Raw genomic sequence first — 17,735 nt, 5'->3', positions numbered from 1 at the left:
TTGAACACTGCCAGGGATGGGGCAGCTACAGCTTCTCTGGGCAGCCTTTGGGTTGCAGTGTTTCACCACCCTCACGGTGCAGACAGTTTCTTTCTGGGTTATACCTGGCACATATAGGCTGCATCTGGTAGTGGGACAGCTGTACAAGTAGAAGAGTAGTCAATGGCAAAAATACTGGGATAGTATTATTTGAACAAGTAAGAGGAGATCAGCAAAGACAAATGCACGGTTAAATTTGTATGATGAGCTTGTGTTCATTCACCTGCCTGCCTAAAGCTCCCTCCGGCTGAATCAAAGGAAAGTGCCAGTGCAAAGAGTTTGTCCTATCCCCTTATTTTCACTGATAAGTCATGGATAAACTGGGAGGGAAGGAAGGACTGAGGTAGGCACAGAAAGGTTTTTGGCTTGAGAGCTGTGGCTGAGAGTGGGTTTCATTGTGTGTGCTGCATCAGCCTGTGCGCGGTTTGAGTCCTTTGGGCTCATTTAACACAGCATAAATTCCACCCTAAATGCTCTTTGTGGGTTGTCTAGTTTCCTTCCTCCCACAGAGATTTTTAATTAAAAACCTAGGACCAAAATAACTGCAGTGCCATCTCTTAACTATTGTTCTAGGAAGAGCTTGATGCTTTTGTCTCTGAGAAACAGTGAAGTTTATGCTAAAACACACAGAACATTAATTTCCTGTAGAATTTCAGGGAGCGTGGCTATAGCAGAGGAAGTGTAGGTGGATGTTAAATTTAAAACACTGTACAGCAGATCTTGGATACTAGTGCCCAAAAGTCTGAAAAGCTAAACGGGCATACAAGGATCTTTCCGAAAATAGATGCACTTCCTTAAAACTTATTTGGTGTTGTTTATTCAGCCCTTCTTGTGAAAGCCCCTGAGGTTTACAGAGCCTGCCTGAAACTGATAGGAGAAACACGAAAATAGAGGAGCAGAAAATTCTGCATGAATGGAGCACCATGGAATGTGGTCATTTCTCCATCACTGCGTTATTCTTCAGAAGCAGATGAGCCAGGTCGGCGATAATTTAGTGGGCTTGGTGTCAGAGCCATTGGATGGACATACAGTTTGTGCTTATACAGGGTGTCAAGGTAGAAGTATATTTCTAAACTAAAATTCTTGGCATTTAGGATTGTCCATTTTGTTCTTTGTGTTTGGGATGGTTGGTGCTCATGACGTAAAAACTCTGGAACTGATTCTGGAAAATCTTTGTGAAATTGAACAGCAGTTATTTTCTCTGTTGGAAGTTGGTTTGTAAACATCCTTTCCTGCCGTTAGCTTTGCCTTACTGCAACAGTGAAGTTCCCTTCTGAGCCTGAGTCTGAAAGTGGCTCAAGAGGGCTTGAGACAGAAATCTGGTTTTCACTTTGTTACAAGGGTACAGTGTTTCACAAACAAGACAATAATATCAGGAGGACACTATCCAGCATGAAAGTGGGTCTTAAAATTAGCTTGGTATTTCCTAGTAATGGTGTGGTGGGAGTGTAGCCCCAAGGCACAATCTTTTTTAGATGTAATTATATAAAGGCAGAGGTGGATATCATAGAAAACCATCAGTGAGGCTTGCAGTCATCTGTGGGTTTTTTTAAATGTCATTAAAGCCTGAAGTAGGATCCTTCCATTAAAAGGGAATATGATCTCATTATGGGATTTAGATAGTGGAATAAGGCTGTAATCATGCTTTTTAGTATGTTCTTTTTAAAGAACATATCAAGGCAAGAATTGACCTTGAAGATGTGGCCTGCTTGCAGATGACTTAGCTGCAACACCTGTCCAAAGCAATGCGTTCTTGTCATGGCTTTAAATCTGTGATAGCTTTAACTAAAACAACTAAATGAATTTCTTGTTTATGTTTCCATGTACCTGATACCACATTTCCCTCACTGCTCTGGGTTTATCCCAACTCCTGTTACCCCTGCAAAGGGCCATGCCCATTGGAGCCCTCCTGCAGGTAGTGGGGATGGCAGGTTCTATGTGGGACCAGAATCCCTCTTCCCAAAAGCCTGTCACAGTGACTCCATCAGGGTGACCCTTACCATAGCCTGGGTTCTCTAGCCCCTAAGGTAGCACTGTAACAATGGGGTTATTAAAAAACTGTTTCCCTAAGTAGGCAGCTACAGTTTAAAAGGATTTTATGGAAAGTCAGCAGAGGGTATTACTAGCAATTAGTGTGCATAAAACTTGAGGGCACGGGGGCTGTGGGGTATCACTTCCCCAAGTAGAGTGTGTACTGAGTTACAAATAATTACTGGAAAGCTCAATGTGTCAGACGTGGATGTGGTTTACCTTTATGCAACTTGTGAATACTGTTCAGAGGGCTCAGAAACGTGCTTCCTGATGCTCAGGCTTGGAGACACTCTGTTCACAGTGTGCCTCAAATAAAAAATGTCACTGGTGGATGAGCTATCACTATTAATAATTGCAATAAAAAGGAAACAGAGCACTTTAAATCTGCATTTCAGGTGGAGATTTTTTGAGTCATATATTGATGTTTTTATCTTCAGGCCCAATATTATTTGTATTGAAATTCAGAAACATGTGCTTGATTCCTTAATTAGCACAAAGCTTCTGACACTGAGTTTTGGTGCCTAACCTCATACTGTGCCTCTGTGCATGAGCCTCGCACCTGTGGAAGTCAAAGGGAGTGTTGCCTTTTGGCTTGGCCATGCATTGCCAAACTGCTGCGGGCTGGCTGGGAGCTGTGCCCACACCTGCAGCACAAGCAGCAGGGATTCGGGGATGGTCTGTACTGCAAGAGGGGTGTGATGGTGGCTTATATCTGCTTACCTGAATACTTGAACAGGCTTGCTCAGTAGCAGACATCAGCATGGATTTCAGAATGATCTGGCTATGTGGTGTTTGCCTGATTTCTCACGTATAATTTCTAGCCTGCCTTGTGTGCCTTACTACTGTAGCCCACACCATCAACCCTACTCCAGCTAGCTACCTCAAAGGTAATTTATGTATGTGTGCCTGAGTTGTGCTTAATTATGCTTAAATAACTTAATTTTGATGTAAATGTATCTCCACAGCCTCTTGAGTTCTCTGCAGAGAAGCAGCTGTGACAGGCACATGAATCCTTGTGTCACCTGTATGAAACTTTAATTTAAACAAGTATATAAATATATAAATAAATAAATACAAATAAATTTAGAGGCAGGGATCTGGTTCCTGAGTTTGTTTCAAGATGGATCCTTACTGGAATTTCTTGGCTTGTGTGTTATGATCACTGCATTAGGAGATCAGTTGCGATCTTTGATGGCATATTTCTTCCTATATATTGTACATGTGCTTGATTGTACATTATGGTTTGATGGCGAGTCTTTGCTAATCTGCATTTTGGCTTTTTAACTTTTTGACTGCTTAAATGAATGCTGACGAGAGATATCAGTAACAAATAATGGTAAACTTTGAATACAAATTCAGTGAGATGGATAAGCATTCAGGTGCTTGATGTATGCTAAACAACTGTGATTTATCTTTTGGTTGTCTTCAGTTGAATATATTAGAACATGGGATTAAAGGGCTGAAGAGGATTCAAAGAAAACACCTTACCTTCCTGCGTAGATTGGTGCTTCAATACCTTTGCATGAACTTGACTCAGTAGAGACGACTTCCAAAATCAAGGCCTAAAGGAGATTATGCGAAGTATGATTTACTGTAAAGAAAGTAAGGGACTAAGACAAAGGTCTGCAGGAAAGGTGCTCTCTCCTGTCCTTCTCTGAGTGCTGGGAATTTCCTCATTCTTCTCGTAGTATGGGTAAAACCTGCAACTCTGCACGCACTTGCCGTTACCAGGGAAATAATTAAGGTTGATATACTAGTTGTAATTACAGCAAATGAGGTATGATCTATGCAGTTGGCAAGGGGAAAGACCAGTGAAATTGCTAAGTCAGGAGAAGCCCCTCAGTGCTCGTGGGAAATTTAATATGCTTTGTTAAATTAATAGCCTTCTGCATATAAAAATGTACACTTTAAAGGGCAGAGGAGTTGGATGTAAAAATCATTAAGCATTCATTTCAGTGATCCGCTCAATATTCTTAGTTGTAAAAAATCTCTAGCGTAATGTTTACAGAGAAAATTGCAAGTGTTTTAAGACAAAAAACACATGAGGATCGTATATTTAATACTTACTACAATGCCCATTTCTAAGCCATAAGGTTGCAGTGATCCCTTTCCCAAACACAGCATGGCTTTAGTGATAGGCTGGTGTTTGCTCACAGGAGGTATTTATCCAAACCAGAGATGATTCTGAAGATGAGGTTTTCCTACATGTCAAATAAAAATGTTTTGGCCATACCTTCAGATTTCTTATTCTTAAGTTTAATAGGCATCCCCAAAACAAATGATCTGGGATCTTTTTTTCTCAATATAGACATTCAGTGTCTGGTTTTGCCTGTAGTTGTTCTGTTTGTGGTCTTTGAACATGACACTCACAGTAGAGAGAGATTAATTGTAAGAAGATTATGGGTCTAAATGCTGCTGGTGTGCCTAAAGCTGCAAATGTTTTGGTGTATACAAAGGAAACATTAATCAAGACCTCTTACAGAGAATTAAGGGAAGAAATAGTTTTCTCTCCTGATTACTACATAGTTTCTGCTGCCCAGTGCAGGAAAAGGCAGGCAGAAAAGCTGAAGGTGATAGAAAGAGGTTGTTGTTCTGTTCTTAGAGAAAACCAGAGCAGATTGCTGGGGGTGGCTGTGGTAGGGAACTTCACAAAAACAGCAGCTTTACGGACTCTGCAGGGCATGTGAGCTTTCAGTTAGGTTGTAGGAATGAACTAGCCATGCTCCTGAACCTGCTCAGAGTCCTGAGAGAAATCCTTCCTGTGGCATATAATCTTAATAAAGCTGTTTGTAGCTTTTCCTTTCCGTAACTTGGTTCCTTTGCTGCAGATGGGTGTCTTCAGCAACCCGTGTTACTTGATTTTCCAGCCTGGACCAGTCGTCATGCTGAGTAGTATGACGTGCAGCAGAGAGTATGGCAGTCCTCAAAATCTGAGCACTCCTGCAGTACCAGTGTTTCAGTGTATTCATTGGGATGGAGCACATGAAGGATTGAAAGAGTTGGGCTTCATTGAGTTTCTGGGGCTGGTTTGGGATCCAGCAGAGCAGGACGTGGTCTAGTAAGAACATACCAGTGACCACCACTGGTGAGAAAAGGTGCTCTTGCCAGCACCACAGAGAAATAACTGACCCAAATAATTTTGGGGAATAGCTGACACTGCTTCAGGTTCCAGCCAACAGCATGACAAGCCAAAACATTCAGCGTTAGCTCTGATATGTGAGTTTTGCCATATCCCTAACTGAAAAACATGGGTTAGGTGGAGAAAAAAAATTCCCTTTGTGGGCACTTTTCAATGTATCAGGTTTTATTTAACTGTTAACGGGGGTTTGGTTGTCCAATTACCTGTCTTATAAAGAGGTACTTTAGGAATACTTTCCAGAAACAGATTTCCCAGACTTTCTGAATTGATTGTAGCTCTTCAGATATTGTAAATCACCTGTGCACCACTGAACTAATAATCTACCCTTGTTGAGGGTCTGTGCTGCTGTTTTTCCTTGTGAGTATATAGGATTGCAATTGTTAGAAATGTATCTGCTAACAATTTGCCTTCTCTTTTCATTCATGAAATTTTTACCTCCTCGGGGTTAATTGAATCAGGAAACGTCAGTATCTTTTGATCTAATTTTCCTTATTGATGTGGCTTCTGGAGTGAATGACTGCTGTGAATACAAAATATGGTTTGATTTCTGGGGAATATTTAGTGACCAGAAAAAGAGAAGGTTGTTTGAAACAAGCTTTAAATAAATTAAGAGCCCCCTCCCCTGCAACTACCACAACCTTCTTGACTATACAAACCCCCTACTTTACTATTTATAGAGATGTACATATTTCCAATACTATTTTAAAATGCTGGAAATGAGAGTAAGCAAACCAACCTATCCACCAGTTTGCAGAGGGTAGGGGCAGCACAGTGTTTTTCTGTGCGGTAATTATATATCAGGAACCTAGAAGATGTAAAGGTGGAGCCAGGAAAATTCCATCCCCAAAAGCCTTGCCCAATACTGAACACTGCCACTATCTTCCCAGCAAGCACAAAATGCACAAAATGCAGAGCAGCCGCGTGAAAGTTACCTCTGCACTGATGTTGATCATCTTTAAGTGTATTAGTCTCTGCCTTCACCCAAAATGGGTCTGGTGCCAGAAGAGGAGGGCGCTGGCAGTTCCCATTTGCCTTAATGGCAGCCATGAGGTTTGCTAATAAAATAAGTTTTATTCTTGCCCCATTGCTCTTAACGTTGTCTGTTCCTGAAGCTGCCTGGGAGTGGGAAGTTCCCCATTTCCTTTGTCCTGTGCTTCATGGGGTTTGGTGCAGACTTCTCATCTGCTATGTTTTTTATTTTTAAAAGATAAAGTGGTCTCAGAGACAGGGTTAGCAAGAAGTTTATTTCTTGCTGCTGAATTATTTATTCCTATTTAAGCTCCGGCGAACAGGCCACATTTAATAGCCCATTACTGCTTAGAGAGCTGTCAGTGTGAAAGGGGCAAGCTTGAAAAATACTGCATTTAGTGGCTTTGTCATTACTCTCTGTATTACCTTTTCTTCATTTTTATGATCAAGAGCACAGAATAGAAGGCCAGAAATGACCTGAGCTGCAAACTTCAGGGCTCTTTAATCTACTAAGACTAACAACCAGATGAATTCATGCAAGAGCTAGAGTGAAGATTTTTCATGGTGAAGTTAGCTTCCTACGAGAACTTGTGGATTCTGCATCAGTTGATGTTTTCAGATCAACACATGATATCTTTCTGGGGCAATTCTCTATCTCATGCGCCAGATTTGGAGGGAATGCAGGAGCAGTGGGTGAAATTTGTTGCTTTGTGTTATATAAGTGGTTTTGGTAACATAATGGCAATTTTTGGCCTTCTGCAGTTCTGGCCGATTTTGATTTTTACCTTCTCTCTGTTCCCCTAGCCCCCACAGAACTGGTTTCTGTGAAGCATCTGCATATCCTGAAGCAACCTCCAAAATACTCATTTAGAAGTAGATTTGGGTTTCAGAACAGCAATGTCAAATCAGACATGAAAGATTTGAGACTCAAAAGCACTCTTGTCTGGATGTCTGTTGTCTATGGATGCTTATTGCTTACTAGATTCTTCCTTACCAGTGAATTTTTGTATGATTTCTGGATAATCATGCATTAACGGTATAAAAGCAGATGTGGTACAAAGCTATACTCTTGGAACCCTTCACACTCTCCTATTTCACAAAAGTGACTCTGGACAGAGGCTGGATTTAAGTGTCCAAAGAGCCCTGTTGTGAAAAACACCGATCACGCCTCCCACCTTCCTGTTAGATCCCTTTGGAAAATTGCCAGGGTGCTCCTGGTTGAAGACGTCCAGATTTCTTACCGTCAAGCCTGTGGCTTAAATAAGTGTGGGAACAAGAGAGCATCAGCATAGTAATTCTGTCAATTATCCCTTGGTTGAATAGTGTGAAATAATAGGTGAGGGAAACACTGGAGCATCAGTCTCTCTGCATAGTAAATGTAACAGCAGTTGACAGAAGTTGTGTTCTGGTATGTCTAACCCAGTTTAGAGCCTGCTCTTGCTCAGGTGTCTGGAGAGGTTTTGCCACCAACATCAGTGTGAGCTGGCTGGCAGTTCTCCACTGATGTGGCTCACAGTGTTGCAGAGACAAAATGATGCTGTATGCAGCCTTTTTGTTATGCTGTCAAGAGGAGTCTCCACCACGAGAGCAGGGCATAGACAGATGTTTTGTGTTTGTAACTTATTCACCAGCCTGCTTGCAATTGGATGTACCTGGGATTTCTGAATGCCTTCCTGCATGAACAGCTTGGCCTTGATGGGTCACTGCTTTTGGGGAAGAGTATCCCATGGATTTGCTTTTGTTCCGAGCCACTTACGAGCAGTTGTAGAGGTGGAGAGTTGAAACGGTCTTTCTGGGAACAAGATCAGAGAATAGTTCAGTGTTAGCATTCCAAACCCAGCTATTTAGATGTGGATTATTTTTAAATATTTCACTTCCAGACATGTAACTAGCTGCATCTTCCTTCTCTCTCTCTTTTCTTTTTCTAAAGTTAGCTGTAATTTTGCATCGTCTCCTCACCCAGTTGTATGCAGTCAAGAGTATGCAAAAAGAAGGGTTAATTACATTGCTAAATGTTAGGTAGCTCAGTTACCTGCTGCTTTGGAGATGCCTTTGACTGCAGTGGAAGCCTGGGGATTCTTTGAGTCCAGATGTATGTTTGCAGGGCTGTGTTGCTGGCAGTTGAACTGACAGGAGGAAGGGTAGCAGTGAGTGGAAGGCACTGCAGCCGGCTCATTTCACCCGGCTGTCATCACGTATCATGCGCCTGAAACACAGCCTCATGGGAGGTGCTGTGTGAAGGGGTGCTCCATGGCAGCCCTGTCCAGTGTGCCGTCCGCGTCCTGGCACCCAAATTCAAAGTCTTTCATCAAGAGTTGTGTGAAATAGTTATGGTGAAATGCTGCTACTGAGTCTGTAGTGTCTTGCAGCCACTTCACAGAGGGTACATGATAACACGTAGGGGCTTTTGGGGAGCATTGTGTCCTCTGAGCACTTCACAAACCTTAATTCATCCTCTATGGATGATGTGGACACAGCAGGGGAGATGTATCTCCTTCAAATTGCACCTATGTGGCCCAAGGGAGCCCTTTTTGGTGCTCGCCCCAACTGCTAGCCATTTTCCCCTTTACAGATGTTAGCCCTCACATCTGATGGCTCACTCATCCCAGCCTGGTAAGCTGGACTCAGAAACACCTGCTCCTCCAAGTGGTTTTGGTAACCCATGTTCATTGTTGGAGTCCTGGCTGATGTAGATCAAATTAAGCTCTTGGACACTGAGGCAGTCTCTTTCAGGAAGAAAGGAGCGGGTTCTCTCTTGCCATGTAAATCACAGCTAGTTTTTAAAGATGATGCAACCTGCTGTGTAGATAAATTAAAATAATAATTGCACAACCTGAACCCTTGAGACTGTTTTCTACAGAAATTAGCAGGGCAGGCAAAGGGACAGAGCTCAGATAAAACACAGGAGGGGCATTTCTGCTGGGATGAATTCACAGCACCCCCCATGCAGCTTCTCAGCTGTGAAGGCTGAGTTCGAAGAGGCCACTGATGGTTCCACATTAAATTGGGCATTTGCATCAGCACAAGCACTGGGGTGGTACTGGGAGCAGGAAGGGCAGGGCAGGATATTCTAGCTTGTAATCAGCCCATTTTCAACCCAGTGCCACAAAGGTCACCTTACATATATGTTGGTCCTGCCCTTCTGAACTGCACTGTCACTCAGGGCAGCTTTTCCCCCTTTGTTTTCTTTAGGCTACTGGCCTTAAAGAGATGGGAAAACGTGGAGGCTCTTTTCAGGAAACGTGTGCCATCTGAAGGGTTTTTCTTACCTCAGTAACTGTCCCCTGGAGAAGCAGCAGACCTTTGGGTCTGTAACACCTACCCAAAGGCTGGGTTAATGCTAGCAAGAGCCCTGCCTCTGGCTGCACATGCAGAGAGAATAAAGCTTGTAACTCAGGCAGGAGACAGTCATAATATCTGTTTGTAAAGGGTGAGAAAGAACTGCTTGTTGGATGGGTATAAAAGAAACCTTTAATTCCAGCTAGGATAGTCTAATATTCTAGCCAAATGGTAATAAAGAGCACAGTACCACCAGGCTCTTGTATGGGGATGCAGGGAGGCTTATGGGGAGACAAATGCTGTTCTTTACCCTCATAGAGCAGCAAGGTTTATATTGCTGATCAAACCGCAAAGCTGATGTAAATGCCGTTTTAAGCAAACCTGAAAATATTTAGATGCGCTGTAATTGGAAATAAGGGCAGGAGCAACATTGGTGTTGTCTCTTATTTTGCTGCTCTCTGCAGCTCATGCAGCTGGTTTCTCTTCCTCCATGCAGCTCCAATTCAATGTTGTTTCACGAAGGTGGTGTAAATGCATTGAAACCAATGGAGTTACACTTATGAGACTCCAAAACCTAAAAAAAAAACCCAAAACAAACCAACCAAACAAACAAACAAAAGCAAAACCAAAACAAGACAAAAAACCCCCCATGAATTTTAGACACTGTGCCCTGGATAGAGCTAAGTAAGTAGCTGTTACCCTGGATAGATCCATGTAGGCAGGAGAGTGTTATACTGCTTGGATTCACCAAGGAGCAGTGTCCTTCTTCCCTGCAGTTTTCACATACTGAGAGTCAGCAAAACAGTGGTTGTAGCTTCAAACTAATACCACTTTCTTTTTTTCCCTGCATAGCCTTCTGGCACTCTATAAAAAGGTCTGGCACATTACATAGGATTAGGCGGCTTTGAAGCAGTGGAGTCATCTGGGTGTGAAACTTTGATATCCTGTGTCTTGAAATGAACTGTTATTTCTATCTTTGATTTTCAGAAAACCCCCACAACTCATGCCATGAAGGAGGAGAACTTTCTCCGCCGCAGGTTCTCCCTCTGTCCGGCCTCATCCACCCCTCAGAAGGTTGACCCTCGCAAGTTGACACGCAATCTGTTCTTCGGGACTGAAAATGACATCTACCCACTCAGCCCAGGTTGGTTTCTTGTGTGTCACTGCAGAAAGTAACATGTCTCAGGTGCTTGACTGGAAGTAGGTATTTTAGCATGCTGCAAGGAAACAGAGAGGAGCAAGTTAATATGAGGGAGAGAGAGGCTTTTGCATCACAGGTATTACTGGTTGCAGAGAGTGCTGCTTCATGATGCTGTCATCTTTCACTGCCATGACATTAAGTGGGAATGGGGGGCATCAGAGTTGAGGTTCATAACCATTTGAACACTGCATGGCCTCACATTTCAAAATCGACTAATCTTTTGGGGATTTTGTAGCACTTGATGTATTTCACTCTAATCATGGGACTCATTTGAGATATGCTGGCCCCACTTTAAACCATTTTAATGGCAGGTTTCCCTGTTCAGATTTAGAGCCCTGGATAAATATTAAAAGAGCAGACTTTCTGTGGTTAATGTTCTGTAAATATCTACAAGCTCTACAAGTACCAGGAATCTTGACAGGTTGCAGTGAATGACAAACCGACTTTTAAGTGTTCTCTTTGTGTCTCTTTCGCTTCCAATTTTCCTTTTTGATTTTTTGAAATTTTCCTTTCTGAAAGAAATAGAGCTTCTTTTATTGTTTCAGAATTTGTTTCTGACAATGAACATTCAAGTCTTTCTTTGTGGTCTGCAGACAATGCTTCCGTTCCAGTCTGTAAACAAGTGCCTCAGGGAACAGTCACAAGTCTGTAGAGCTGTCATTTGCAGCTGCCATATCAGTACTAAATATTCAAACCTCACAGCACCTTCATGACCATTCAAAACGCTGGTATCTAGCGAAAGAACATAGCATCTGTCAAAAGGTTTCCATGTTCATGTAGATGTAACACCTGACAGACTCTCAGGGCTTCACAGATGATGATCAGAATCTGGGTTTCCTGGGCTATTTGGTTTTAAGAGCAAAGGTATTAAGGGCTTCTGATTTTGCAGGTATTTCTGTGGGTGTTTGCTTCAAGGCAATGGGGAGCCTATTTTCAGCAGTGCTGACTAATCCTGGCTGTTCAGTGAGGTCACTAGAAACTTCAACAACCTTTTGGTAATCAAATTGAAAACAGCTTAAAAGTGGAACACCTAAAATCTCATACATTTCAAACCTATAGGGACTTCTGAACAGCTATCTGCCTTTAAGTACGGTCCATACAGATGTCTGGTAAGTAAATAGCTGTTTCACTTCCTCTGTCCTTGGGGACCTGAGGGCTGATTTTTTAGGCTATAGGCACTTCCTCATGCTTTGGGGAGATGGAGAACCATAGCTTGGAGTTTTCCTATTCTTCAGTTCTTACCAGCAGTTTCAGTGTGAAAAAAGTTACTGACTTTCTCACAGAGGTATTTCAGTGCTGTAATCTTTCAGGCACGAGGGAAAGTTGAGGGTTTCAGGATGGAGTAGGTAGCTGGAAGAGTTTGTCTTTTCCTCAGCTTCCCCCATCACCTTGTTTCTCCTTGATCCCAGCTGGCAGCCTTACCAAACAGCCTTTGTTGAGCTCAGCAGAACAAGTCCCTTGAACCATGCTGGAGCTTTTGTTCTGCTGCACAGTTTTCCTAAGTAACCTCAGCAGTGTCATCAGCAAGGGTGGGAGCTCTCTGTGTTGCAAAGGGAGAGCATAGGGCAAAGTGTAGAGGAGAGAATATCCTTTCTTAGCAAACAGAAGTTACTGCTTCAGCCGGGGAATTTCTTGCAGAGATTCTCAGGTTTTGTCTATCTTTACTTTTTTTTCACTCCTTTCATTTCTTTCCTGGTCCCACAGAGCTGCCTTCTCTCTTTGTTTTCCTCACTTCTCCTGTAACTGTCATTCTTCACTTTCAGTTGCCATTTGCTGTGGTGGGCTCTCCTTTCACTCCTTTGCTGCTGCTTCTGTCTCATTTTCCTCCGAGCCTCATGTGCTTCCTCTCAGCTTCTCCCGTTTCTCTGAAGGGTGCAGCTATCACCATAGATAAGCCACATGTCCATGTCCATCAGCTGCTTCCAATATTTCTCTGTCCCTCATTCTTCTCTGATGTTTTACATGAACTTTCAGTTCTTGAGGCTTTTCCAGTGATCCGCGTTTTCTCCAGCAGATTTTCTTTACAAGGGAACTGGGCTGATCATGTTGGGTGGGTGCTGTAGGCAGCACAGGCAGCAGAGCCCAGTGATTTCCTGCCAGGAATTCGGTGGGTTGTGAGGTGGCTGGAGCTGCAGGTCTCACAGCACCAACACCTAGGATTACCATCCAACAATGGAGGTGTACAAGTAAATAATTCAGTGGGAAGGGAGTGATAGACTTCACACCTCAGGCAAGCTACACTATGAAGATTCAGTTCATCAAGAGGACGTTTTTTAAGGCAATGAGGGAAATGCAGAGGGCGCCATCTAAAGTAACACTTTGGACTTTCTGCCTCTTGCTTGCATACAGAAATGTTGATGATTCTGGTAACTAAAAGAAATTTGAGGAATTTTAAAGGGAGTTCCCAGAGATACATGAACTCGTGTTCCTTGTCCATGCCTGTTTCACTTAGCAATAAGGCGAGAAAATCTTTCTCTATATTCTCTTTCAGAGGATAGGAAATTTACTGGGGGAGTACCTAAAAGAGTTTTTAGACAACCTCTCTTTCTGACTAGGCTGCGAGATCACACACTGTCATTAAATAAAAAGTTAGGTTAGCTTATCCGCATCCTAAGAGATGCACTTTCATGAATATGGGAATTTTACTGTGATAGATACACAGAACTGAATTTCAGTGTGGTGTACACAATGGGGCCTATTTACAACAGCAATGGGTTTCCTTCGCAATAGTTTTGCCACACATCAGAGCCTCTATTTCCTCTTGTAGTTATCCAGATACTTTATCAGAAAGCCTATAAAATAATATCTCATGCTGTGTGGAGCTAATCACAAATTCCTCAACAACCCAGTAATATTGCTTCCCATTACCAGTGATCAGTCATGCTTGCTGTATCATTCTTTATAAAGGAGAAAGGCAAACGTACCTGTAGGATTGATACCCAGCAAAAAAAAAAAAAACAAAACCAAAAAAACAACAAAGAAAAAACAAAAAAGCACACACACACACAAAAAAAACAAAAACAAAAAAAAAAAAAAACCAAAGAAAAGGAATAGTTACTGTTCTGGAAAGTAACTAAGTACTGATTTTTCCAATGCATGACAGTAATGGGATAAAAGAAGGTATCAGTAATTCTACTCTGTAGCCACAAGACTGTGGAGTGTTGACAGGTTTCTTCATGATGTGGTGAAGGCTGTTTCCATAGGCACCACTGATTCCCTTCCCAAAATACTTTTCATTATTTGGTGCAAAACTTTCGGGCTGCTTTGTGGAGGACCCTTCTCTGCTCGCAGCACCTTAAGTCAGGAGAGATTCAACTCTGTTTCTATTGTGAGCATTATGTTTTCTTGATCAGGGAGAGAAGAACTTCAGCTTCTATAGCCAGTTAATATTTAGCTTCTTTTATGTTTTTATGTGGTTTCCTATTTATTTTCTCAAGGCGGCTATGTCTGTTGTGCTCTGGGTGGGACTCTCACTTGTGGGCTTTCTGTGCACTTAACTATGTGTGTGGGGTTTTGAGGAACTTGGACCTGTTTCAGGGGCTGGCTTTCCTTCACAAGCTACAGCAGTCTGCTTGAGACAGACAACTCTGATAGTTCTTCTCCGAAAAACAGCCTTGCCTTCACAAGTGCCAATAGGCTTAATGAGTTTGGCATCAAAAACCTGTATATACTGCTCCATAAATGTATCTTACAAACATTGTAAGTGATATGGCACGAGTGAAGAGTTGCATGTTCCCGTTTTTAATAATGGTCTGTGAGCAGGACGGTCCACTGAAAATCTCATTGTTCAGGTGCAAACCCTTTTAACTGTATTGCTGAGAGAAGGCAGAAATCTCTCACATCCAGCTTGGAGTTAAGCTTTCTTAAGAAATGAGACATAATAAAGAATGGATGTGAATTCTATTATGCTCATAGACGCCATTCCCTCAGAGTAGGCAGCAGCTGATTCCCATTAACTTTACTTGAACTTTTAGACCATATGTTACTTTCCCATACATATTCAGGAAAAACTTCATGGGAAATAAGTGCAGCAGTTACATGACTTTGTGAGTTTATTCCAGCCTCCTCTGCCTCTGTCAAAGAGAGTGGGGGCTATACAGTGGAAAGCACCATCAGAGAAAGAAAAAGTACAGAGATACTGGACTCATCCATGCACAGCAGTGCTTATGGCCATCCCAGTTGACACGGTAACATAAGGGGACTGTAAAATAACTGGCCACCTGTGATTTTCTCATGCCCATGGACATCAGGTTTCCAAATGTGTTATTTAGGGCTCAGTGTTACAAGGGGGGGAGTGACAGTTAAGAAACTGGGTTAAGATTTAGGTTCCCTGTTGTTGCACCACTTTCCCATGTGACTGCACAGGTCCTTCCTCTGCTTGAGGTCCCCGTGTGAGCAATGCACGTGCTGTCTCTTCTCCCCGTTGTGTTTGTTTTCTGCATTGGCATGTCTGTGTGCATGTGGCACAGCACAGCACTGTGCCACAGAGTGAAAAACACCCAAAAGCCCCACCACCCTTAGTCAACGGTGATAAGTTGAACACCTTCTAGGGACAGTTGTCCCACAAAGCCTTTTCTTAAATTTAAGAGTTGATACACGAAACTACCTGTTAGTGCCTAGGGCATGGGTTTTGTCTTGTCTCTTTACCAGTGAAACCCTGTAGCACAGTTGCAGTTCTGGTTATAATGGAACTTGCTGGTTCTCTTACATGTCCCATGATGGAAGTGCAGAACACGGCCAAGAGGATATTTATTTCTTAGTAAGCTTCTGTGGATGGCTTTTTTAATGGTGCTTGGCTTCTTAAATGGCTGCTATGGATACTCCAGGAGATGTTATGGCTTCTGACACATTTGTGACAGCTTCTGCTGACTTCAGGAGAATCAGGGTTTTCCCTTCCTGGTTTTGGATTTGGTGGTGTTTCCAAGACTGGTCCACACAGTGTTTAAAAACGTTTTTAACAGCTCCCAGGTTTGCACATGTGTGCTACAAATGGGTTATATTTCACTGGCTCAGTGGTTCTTTACTGTGTCCAGTATTCTGAAGCTCTGGTTGCCAATGATTTTGAGAAGAGAACTACATTGCAGTTGGATAACAATGACTGTCTTGGCACTAGAAAGCTGGTCTCATCAGACACTATTTTTTTGGCTATTTTTTAATAGGAGCGCTATGCTTTCTTTTACTGTAAGGACATGATGACAGTTGGCAAAAAGAACAGAATTTATTACTACATTTTATTGCTTGGGCTGGGACTACACATACTCATACTAGTATATAATGTGTAAAATGTACTGCAAGTTTAGTATATTTGGGTAGTGGAAATATCTCTACAATGACTGGAAAATGTCATAGTGTTCATTAATACTGCTTGTTAAATGAGAAAGATTCTTATTTTAACAAATAGCTTGGTCATAAGACATTGATCTTCTGCAGGTTTTTTTAATTTTATTTTACTTATTATGTCTAGATGCTGTTCTGTCTTCTGTAATGTGTTATGATCATGGTTATTATCTGTCAAACAAAGCATGCTATCAAGAGCATCTGTGTATAGTTTCCAGATACTGACCAAGGAGCATAATGTATTGAACAGCTGCTTATTAACTGAATTCCATTTATTATTTGCATTGAATGAGGCATGGGGTATGTAAGAAGAGAACAGACTGTGGTAATGTAATTAAAGACTGCATCATAATACAGACACAGAAGGGAGCTGATTAAGGATGCATAAGCAACCTTATTTCTGGGGCTTTTTTCCAGCCTTCATATGCTGGACTTTGCAATCATCATGTTGGTCTGCCACAGTGTTTTGAGACCTAACTTTTAAGTAGTACTTGTTGCATAGCCCAAGCACGTGGATCCAGGCTATTTCAAGCTCTGCAAGATCCCTCTCTGTGATCCCAGTGTGCCTGCTCCTGCTCATGACAGCCTTTCTTGCTTGTTGTTAGCAGCAGCCCTTCTAAGGCCATGAGTAGCCACAGTTTTGCACAGAATTTCTCAGTTTCTGAATCACATTTCTCTGTTGCAGGAAAGGACTTGGAAGGAAACAGCCCGTCGGCGCTGAAGGATGAAACACCACAGACCCCAAACTCTGTTAGTAAGGTATTGTGGGATAAGGATCCATCTCTAGTCTTATTTTGTGGTCTTCTCAGGCTGTTTTTAATCATTCTTACTCTTTTTTTTTCAGTCATTACAAAAGCCTCTCCCTCTATTCCTGCAGGAGCTATGTGTGCATGTTTGGAGAGAAAGAAAATGAGTGGTTTTGCATGGTTGGGATGCGAGAAGTCCACGTTTTCCTCTGACTTGATGGCACCTATTGCAGAAACCCCTGTTTGTTTGGACCTCATTTAGCAGTGTAATTAGCTATGAATAACTGCGATTGAAAGGTTGATTTTGTCAGCAGTGTCTCCTCCTGTTGCTGATCAGAAAAGCAGTCATAAACCTTAACTGTTTTGGAAGAGAAAGTTGTAATATGTAGTGTAATGCCCAGCATCTGAAACAGGGCTCTGGGAATTGGCATAACAAGAGAGGAGCACAAACTAACCAACACTTCCTGGTCACATTTCCATCCAGGCAGTTGTGGAGAGGTAAAACTGGGTCTAAAGACTCTGGATCTGGGTGTTCAAAACCTGGCTCTACATCTAGAGTTACTGAGTGCCTGAATTTGATTTTCTGTAGAGATGGAATCAACCTTATAAATTAGATCTGGCTTTGAGACTCATGTATGGGCTTTTTGGCTGCAACTCTCCAACTTGTTTCTGGAGGGTAACTAGAAATAGGAGGAACACTTGTTAATAAATTTTGAACTAAATTTATTCAACTATGAAGCTATAAAATGCAAATGACATCAGCTGAAATTGAAATATAACATTAAGGAAGCAGCTGCAGACAAGTGAGTTCTTATGATACATGAAAATAGGCTCTTCATCTTCGAATACAGTTGGCTGTGTTTGCCTGGAGCTTGCAGATTATTCTGTCAAGATGCCCTGGCAAAGGTCAACATTATGATGACAGGAGTTTTGGGAGTATGCAACGAGGGTTCGTGTATGTGTCCTCTGCTATGGCTGGAACATGACAAGCTGC

The 17,735-nt window shown here is 42.2% G+C and overlaps 1 protein-coding gene across 7 annotated transcripts in view; it reads left to right on the top strand.

The window, feature by feature from the left end:
* Positions 1-17,735, top strand: part of OSBPL5 (oxysterol binding protein like 5) — a 179,705-nt gene that overhangs the window by 104,871 nt on the left and 57,099 nt on the right. For 6 of the 7 annotated variants that reach the window (XM_065682813.1, XM_065682811.1, XM_065682809.1 and 3 more), the window contains 2 exons: positions 10,445-10,601; positions 16,681-16,754. In XM_065682813.1, coding sequence (XP_065538885.1) covers positions 10,445-10,601; positions 16,681-16,754 — 231 coding nt within the window. The remainder of the gene's footprint in view (positions 1-10,444; positions 10,602-16,680; positions 16,755-17,735) is intronic. The other variant, XM_065682810.1, reaches the window with a different exon arrangement.

The sequence above is a fragment of the Lathamus discolor genome, chromosome 6 (genome assembly GCF_037157495.1).
Source record: "Lathamus discolor isolate bLatDis1 chromosome 6, bLatDis1.hap1, whole genome shotgun sequence".
Lineage (NCBI taxonomy): Eukaryota > Metazoa > Chordata > Aves > Psittaciformes > Psittacidae > Lathamus > Lathamus discolor.
Note: the sequence above shows the minus strand (reverse complement) of the source record. Positions and strands in the feature narration are given on the sequence as shown.